The sequence below is a fragment of the Onychomys torridus genome, unplaced genomic scaffold (assembly GCF_903995425.1).
Source record: "Onychomys torridus unplaced genomic scaffold, mOncTor1.1, whole genome shotgun sequence".
In the NCBI taxonomy this organism is placed as follows: domain Eukaryota; kingdom Metazoa; phylum Chordata; class Mammalia; order Rodentia; family Cricetidae; genus Onychomys; species Onychomys torridus.
The window spans coordinates 6,544-15,349 of NW_023413514.1; the positions used below are offsets into that span (position 1 = coordinate 6,544).

Genomic DNA, 8,806 nt, shown 5'->3' on the forward strand with positions numbered 1-8,806 from the left:
CTTTAGAGCACCTTCTCTGCCATGTGGCTGCCAGTCTGTTATGTGTCTGGACTTCTTGCTGGCTTAAACAGTATGGTTTTTCCATTTTTCTCCCCCAGGCAGCTTCTGAGACTTACAGTTTGCCATCTCCATTTTTTCCCTTTTAAATTTTAATTAAAATTGCCTCCAAACTTTTTCTTTGAGTCTATTTTTAAATTATTTTATGAGATTAAGAACTCTAAGAGTGGGTCTCAACCTCCCCTGCGCCACCATAACACACTTATAACACTGCCAATAAGAGAAAATAAAGACATTCAGCAGCCATGTCAGAAAGAATTCAAGAGTCTTACTTTACAAAAGGATCAGTGACCATATAGAGGACTCAAGAAAAAGATGTGTGAAGTAAGGAAATCTGTTTAAGACGTAGACAGAGAAGAAACGGAAAAGCTCAGCAAAGAAACCAAGACACTGAAAGATCCTAACAGAGACTCTGAAAATGAAATAATCAGACATTCAAATAGAAATCATAGCAAAAAGCACTGTCAGCAGATAGGTAAGATTCTGAAAGCATTTCAAAATCTTTTGGTAAGAAATAATAGTTCCTAATTTCACCCAAACTTTTCCCAGATGCACTGGAAAAAAATACATCCTCCTGCTCAAAAAGATATCAGCTCATTTTTCTAAACAAAGAGGGAAATGAGAAAGAAAAGAAAATAAAGAAACAAATGCTGTATAAATTAGCATTATATTCAGGAGGAAATAACAGCCAAATTCAAAATGCTACTCTTATACCATATTTTGTTTTACTAAAAATTATTTTATAAGTGTAGTAGATTTAAATGTTAAAAATCACCAGACTCAAGATCAAGACTAATAGTTTACTCCAGACTTAATATTTAATAAGCTTTTTTAGGCCAAGGACTAATAATCTCATTAAACTCTAGAATCTTGATCATCCAACACACATGCACCTCTCTCTCTCTCTCTCTCTCTCTCTCTCTCTCTCTCTCTCTCTCTCTCTGTCTGTGTGTGTGTGTGTGTGTGTGTTAGCATGAAGGCATGTGTGTGGAAAAATATATAGGTGGAAAAAATATATATCATCAAACTATGATGGTATATTCTTACAATGTACATATGACTAATGTTAAAAAAGAATGTTTTGAGAGTTGTATTTAAACAATGGAGAAAGTAATGAATATGCAATCAGTCATTTTAAGGAGACATCATTGAACACCATTTTACAACACCAGGCTAGCAAAGAAAAATATAAATTACCCCACTGTAATGAAGAAATATGATCCTGAAGCAGGCAAAATACCTCGAAAATCATGCATTTGTGACTCTTTGTCACAAACACAGTAGGTTTCTCATCAAAAGTTTCTCCTATTCAGAGTTTTTCTCAGGGCAACTTTAACATCTTTGTTCCTCAAGCTGTAGATTAAAGGATTCATCATGGGGACCACAATATTATAGAAAACAGAAGATACTTTTCCCTCATTCAAAGATCCAATTGAGGAGGGTTTTAGGTACATAAATGCACACGATCCAAAGAACAGGGAAACAGCAATTATGTGGGAACTGCAGGTGCTGAAGGCTTTGGACCTTCCAGCAGTGGACCTTATTTGGAGGATACTAGAAAGGACAAAGCCATAAGATATAAAGACGACAATACTGGGTAGAGTGATGTCTTTCCCCCCTACAATGAAAATCTCTATCTCATTGACATAGGTGCTGGTGCAGGAGAGCTTCATCAAAGGCAGGAGGTCACAGAAGTAGTGATTGATGGTGTTCCCATCACAGAAGGTCAGTCTCAGGATGCATCCGGTGTGGATCATGGCATCAAAAACCCCCATCAAATATGAACCAATCATAAGAAAGGAACAGACCTTAGGAGACATGGCTACATTATACATGAGTGGATTGCAGATAGCCACATAGCGATCATAGGCCATTGCTGTCAGGACATAACATTCAGAGATGACAAAGAAACAAAAGAAGTAGAGCTGGGTCATACATCCTGCAAAACCAATAACATTCTTCTTTACTAAGAAGTTCATCAGCATTTTGGGTGTAACAACAGAAGAATAGCAAATGTCTATGAAAGACAAGTTAAAGAGGAAAAAGTACATAGGGGTATGAAGATTAGAGTTCAGTACAATTAGAATGATCAAAGTCAAATTTCCCAAGGCGGTGATCATATACATTGCTAGAAAAACTAAGAACAGGGGTATTTGGAGGTCAGGGTTGTCTGTTAAACCCAAGAGAATGAATTCTGTTACCAAAGAACCATTTGTCAGAACCATTCTTCTCTAAGAGAATCTGTGAAGATAGAAAAGAAAGAGTGAACGTAAAGTGCCCCACAGAGAATTTACAAGTGTTTTTCTATCATACATGTGGCACACACATTGGGAATGCCTGGAAATCACCCACATGTTTGCTATAGTCTATGTGAGGCAAAGTCAAGAGATGCTAATAAAAGAGTAAAATGATTCAGTGTAAAATCTGATTAATTTCTGGATACCTAATGTTCAGCATGTTATTAATACCTAGTAATGTTTGTTATATACTTGAGTCTGAACAGATTACATCTTATAATTGTCTTCTCATTTTATATATGTTATGTTCACATCAAACACATAAAAGCAAGTCTGTGTGGAGGGAGGTCTTAGCTTCACCTTGGGCATCTCACAATGATTAAATTGTTCAAAACAAGTTGTAAATCTTACGTGATATGCTTCATAGTTCAGAATTATGTCTCAAGAAAGACCTCACATAAAAGTTATACATTAGCATAAATTTCAAAACATCCATGCAAATAATATATAGAGTGAGCTAATTGTGAATATATGCACATGTATATATACATATGTGCATCTAAACCCCCATACATATATATACAGTTAATAAAAAGTAAGAGGCCATGTACATGAAAGAGAGCATAGTGGGTTATATGAGATAGTTTGAAGGGATGAAAAGCTTATATCACACTCTCAAAAAGATGAAAAAAATTTAAATGTTAATTTACCATGCTTTGGAGAGAAAACAGTATTATCTTTTTATTACCTGCCCTTGATATCTCAAAGGATTATATCAAGATACAAACTTAGAGTTTCTTGGATTCCAAGAATCTGAGGACACAAAGTTAATATTTCATATTACTTGGAAATCTTTCTGAAATGCTGCTCAAAAAGTTTAATGTAAATCCTTTATCCTCTGAAGCCCTAGATAAGATGTAAGCCACTTGTGTTCACTCTTGCCATTGGAAGAAACACAGGAAGATTTCACTGATTTTATTTCTATTTTATGTACTTCACTATACTTGCCTGTTAACCCACAGTAAAATCTTCCTCAGTCTCTTCCTGGAGCACAGATGCCAGGTGTAAAAATGAAATGCAGTGGGTTTATTTATTTATTTTTTTTTGCATGCTAGTCCATGATACATCTTTATGTCCTAAGGGAGTAAGGTTTGACCTTCTCTTAGGGATTGGTACATCTTCTGTACTTATGCCATTATGAAATCCCATCTCCCATTGACCTTCATCTCATAAGGGAAATCTTTTGTTTTGGTTACTTTTAGTTTTGTTTGTGAATCTTTAAGAGTAATATTCCACAGAGTCCCATTAAAACTTTCTTATACATTTTTCAAAGTTTTCAAAAATGGGAAAAATTATTTAGTGTATCATCTTTCCTGAGATTTTCCCATACCTCTTTTTAGAAATTGTGTTTTTTACTGCATTTATTTTCAATGAACTGAATCAAACCCACAAAGTCAACTCTGCTCCTCAGTTAGTACTCTGTTATTGATCAGCACTCAAGCCCTCCAGAATCACTTTTACTATATTTCACCCTTTCTTAGTTAGTGTTCCTACTGTCATGATGAACAACAATGACCAAGACATTTTAAGGGAAGGCATTTATTGGTGGCTTATTACACTTTCAGAATACCAGTTAGTCCATGAACAACATAGCAGGGGGCAATTGGGTGGTGGGCATGGGCAGGATCAATGCTTAGGGATCTCATCTAATCCACAAGTTGCAGGCAAGACAGGGCCTGGATTGGGTTTTTGAAAACCCAAAGCCCACACTTAGTAACACACATTCTCCACTAAGACCACAGTTATTCTATCAAGACCATACCTCCTGATTCCTCCCAAACAGTTCTACTAAATGGGTACCAAGCATTCAAATATATGATCCTATGAGGGCCATTCTCATTCAATCCGCCACACTCCAGCTAAATATTTATAATAAATAGTTAAATATTCAAAGCAAGTACACTGCTCAGTCCTTAAGTGTAACAGTATATCAATGAGGCCAAGGATTTTTACACTCACGGTAATAAGAATAGAGATATGTAGCTAGATAGACAAGTTACCAAACACCCTTGTTTCCCATGTTCATTTGTATAAAAGAGGAATGGTTAAACTTTTGTGTGATACTTTGATTGCATTCTGATACTTCTGAGACTGCCAATAAAGTTTGCTTTGAGTCAGAGGGTGGAGCTAAATACTAGCTTACTAAAATTAGCCCTAAAGGTTTTAGACGACCAGGGACATAGAGATTTGGAGGACCAGAGACAGAGAGAGAGACACAAGAAGTAGTAGGGCAGGGCTTGGAGAGAGTCTTGGCCCTTTTGCATCAAGGAGAAGAGAAAGAGGAGGTCGCTGATCACTTTTTTTCCAATTCTCTAATTATTCAGGTTCTTACTCTGATATATGACTACCAGCTTTTTATTGCTAAAGAATAATTAGATAAACACTTCATTAAACTATCATTTATTTTTTCTCATAATTTTTATAATTCAATGAAAAAAATAATAATTTTTCTTCTTTTTTTTGCCAGCTGCCACTCAGGCCCTGAACAGGGCTAAGACTTAGCCCACCCACCCATATATCTACCTAATCTATGAACTGCTGGAGTATGTGAAGGGACTGGATCTGTAGATGGGAGGCATCAAGATCTCCATGACACAGGACAGAAAAAGGGCCTGTAGGAATAGACCCATTAAGGGTCTGGTATTGATAGAGCAGAATAAACCAGAGGCCTTTAGCCAGACCAACAATCCATTGCAAAGAGCACTTACAAGTAAACGTGAATGGATTAAAGGGTATACTGTATGACTATCCTGAAAATCAAGTTCCAGAGCAATCCCCACATCTGATGCTTGTTATTTTAGAAATGGTTAATTTATAGATCTATTTGAAATCTTCCCTGGGCTGTATAAGAAAAATAGCTCATGTGATAACAATCTTACCTTCTCACTTTGATTTATATTTGTATTTGTTCCCAAAGCATGCATGATTCAAAATTGGGTGTCATTGCTAATGGGCTGCTTATGAAGATACTGATGGTCCATCAACATCAGTTTATTTTGTTCAGTTTATTTAAATCATGTCTAGTCCTTTGTGCTCACACATTCCTATAGTCATAGCAGTAAGAATGCTGCAGTAGAAGGACTGTAAGTTCAAGGTTTTCAGTATAATGCAATGAGTTTCAGAGTTTTCAGAGAAAATCTGGAAAGTATAGCAAGATTCTGTCTCCAAAACCATATAAAGAGAAACATGAAATAACTAAATAAAGATTATTCTAAATGTGCATTAAATGGTCAGGTTTAGTTTTATTTACAAAAAGCCAGAAAGGAAATATTTAAGGTTTTGTGAAACACAATGACCCTGATGTTATAATCTAAAGTATATATCAGACAATAGGTAAATGATTGTGAATCAATTCCTATAAATTTTTTTTTGTTCATTCTCAAGGTCTAAGGATACAGCTCAGTGGTATAGGTCTTGAGCATCCCATATGATACTCTGGGCTTATTGGATATCAGTGAATAAAAAGGTGTCAATGGTCAGTACAAGGTTTCAGGCAATACTATTCTAATTCTGAACTGAAACTAAGGTGTAGCTAATGCATTATCTCTACTTAACATGGTGTGGAAGCATGACCGTATCCTTTGTAAAACTAACATTTGAGTTCATTACTCTACTTAAAGTCACAATCATGTCACATATAATAGGTAAAATTTTTATTTGTAAAATTAAATGTTTTATTTGTAAAAAATAAATCTATTGAGTTTCTCCTTTAATTTATGTTATGCAAGTCAAATGTCTTGGCTGAAATTATGATTGTATTAGTTAGGGTTTTATTGCTGTGAAGTGGCATGATGACCACAGCAATTTTTATAAAGGAAAATATTTTATTGGTGGTGGCTTACAGTTCCGAAGTTTAGTCTATTATCACCATGGTGGGAAGCATGATAACACACAGGAAGACACAATGCTGGAGAGGTATCTGAGAGTTCTACATCTGGATCTAGGGCAGCAGGAAGAGAGAGTGAGCCACTGGGCCTGGTTTGAGCTTCTGAAACCTCAAAGCTCACCCCAGTGACACATTTCCTTCAATAATTTCACACCTACTGTAACCAGACCACATCTCCTAATAGTGCCACTACCTAAGAGTCTATGGGGCACATTTTCATTCATATCACCACAATGATTAATGTTTTTTTTGCATGTTTGAATAATACACATTATGATGGTATTAAATGTTTTCTTTCAAATAATGTATAGACTTGCAACTTTTAGTCATTCTGTACTCTTCATGATTGTGAACAAAATGTTAATCTAATTTCAAGTTATATGTAGGAAAATGGCAAAAAAATCTATAAGTTCAAATTACCAAGAATTTATTTTTTTAAAAACTTGGTTTAGTTTAATGTGATTTTTTTTTAACCGTTTTAGTGGAACAAATACCTTGCATACTTACTAGGTAAAGATTGATGCATAAAACTGAATTATAACAAAATAAAATCAACACCAAGTTATATGACTTAGCTGCAATGTCCTGGAAAAAAATTTTCATAGTCATTGAATCAAATTCCTTTCACATTGCTTGCTTCCAATGCTGGAGTTAGACCTGGTGACCTAGAGACTGCTAGAGAAACACTCTACACTGAGGCTTTTAAAACTGGATATCCACATTTAAATGAGAGAAGTATATCCTTACTCCTCATCTTGCACTAAAATTAATATGAAATTTATGAAAGATATTAATGAAATACTTAAATGTTTAAAGTTAATGGATATATATTTTGGAAACATTCTAAGACAGCCAAGATAGAGTCAATGAATTTCTGAATAGTTATTTTAAAAAATCATTACTTTTTTGAGATTATATGAGATTTTGTCTTTTTAATGTGTTTCTTAACATGTTTGTATCTATGTTTTTCTTTTCATTGCAGTTGTCTTCTGTTCACTGGTATGAGTTTATCCACAGTATCTACTTTTTTGAGAGTATAATATAGTTACACTATTGCCCCTGTTCCTTTTCTTGCTCTAAGTTCTTTCAAACATTGCTACTTGCTTTCTTCCCAATCCATGTGCTCTTATTTTTATTAATAGATCTTTGATCATTAGGTAATGACAGAAAAAATGATGAATAGAATTGGATAAAAAGGTTTCTCCACAAGAAGAGAAACATAGTTAAGGAATAGAGGGGTGTGTGTTCCAGTTCTTTCTTCAACATTAGTTTAGTAAGTGGAATGTACACATAACTCAAACATTTTAATCACCAAAAGACCAAATTTGGTCATTAAATGCACAAAAGAATTGAATACTTATCAAAATAATAAGTGTATGAGGCACACACACACACACACACACACACACACACACACACAGTTCAATACCCATAGCCATCAAAATGGAAATCCAAACTATATTGACCTGTGATCTCATTTAACTCACAAAGGATATAATCAGGAAAAATAAATAAGCAATATCAAAGCTGTTATTTAAAATAATCCATCTGTCCTGCAGCACAAAATCTAACTATAGAAATAAGTAGGGAGATTACTCAAAAAATAAAATATGTACTACCACTTAATTTTTGTTACATACCTAAAGAATTAGTCTTAGCACACAATATAGTTAGCGATACAACCATGATTATTATAGCACTATCCACAATAATACCTTTTAGAGTTGGCATAAGAACCTCTCAGTCAAGTTTCAACTAGAATTCATTACATTAGTTCCTGGAGTTGTCCTCTTTCTCCTCCCCAAATAAAAATGGGTTCACATTTTCAATCATTCTCCAATCTGCTGCTAGGCTATATTATTCAAGGACAAAATATTCGACTAAAGCTTTATGAAGAGTAGAGAGTAAGTATAATCCCTAAAATTCTATACTGTATATATGTAATACTTATATTCTTCATCTCATGGTTAATATTTGTGAAATAAATATAACACTACAAATTGACAAAAGGGGGTCAAATGAATATTATTTACAGCTGCAATGTGGGTTGTATTTAATAGCCAATCAATAAAAACACCTAGATCATGAAGGCACTGACATTTCCAAAGGACACATTGATGCCCAAGAAAGGATAAAAGACAATCTGGAGAAATCAAGGGAGGCTTCCACAAATCCTCCCAAAGCAATCCTGTGTCTCTGTCTTTCTCACCATCTACATCTGTATTTCTCTCAAATACTTTCTTATTCCTCTCTCCTCCCCCCAAGAACCCTTTGACAGGTCAGAGCTGGACTGTTACATTATTCAATATCTGAAAGTGTAAATAGAATCAATAAAGAAAACACAAACTAGCTGGGAGGTGGTGGCGCATGCCTTTAATCTCAGTTCTTGGGAGGCATAGCCAGGCAGATTCCTGTGAGTTCAAGGCCAACTTGGGCTACAGAGTGAGTTCCAGGAATGGTGTAAAGCTACACAGAGAAACCCTGTCTCAAAAAACCAAAAAAAAGAAAGAAAGAAAAGAAAAGTTAGCTCATGCAGAGCCACTATAATGTCATATGACCAAGCAAC

General features: G+C 34.9%; 1 protein-coding gene across 2 annotated transcripts; it reads right to left on the reverse strand.

The window, feature by feature from the left end:
• Positions 1 to 1,349: 1,349 nt before the first annotated feature.
• LOC118576317 (olfactory receptor 145-like) lies at positions 1,350 to 5,960 on the reverse strand. Of its 2 annotated transcripts, none has more exons than XM_036176621.1 (2): positions 5,949 to 5,960; positions 1,350 to 2,288 (listed from the first exon to the last, which is right to left on the reverse strand). In XM_036176621.1, exons 1-2 carry the CDS (start codon positions 5,958 to 5,960, stop codon positions 1,350 to 1,352), a joined length of 951 nt encoding a protein of 316 aa, XP_036032514.1. The 2 variants fall into 2 exon arrangements, with proteins under 2 accessions (XP_036032514.1, XP_036032515.1); XM_036176622.1 differs by lacking the exon at positions 5,949 to 5,960 and adding an exon at positions 3,303 to 3,348 and having other exon boundaries at positions 1,350 to 2,298.
• Positions 5,961 to 8,806: the final 2,846 nt, after the last annotated feature.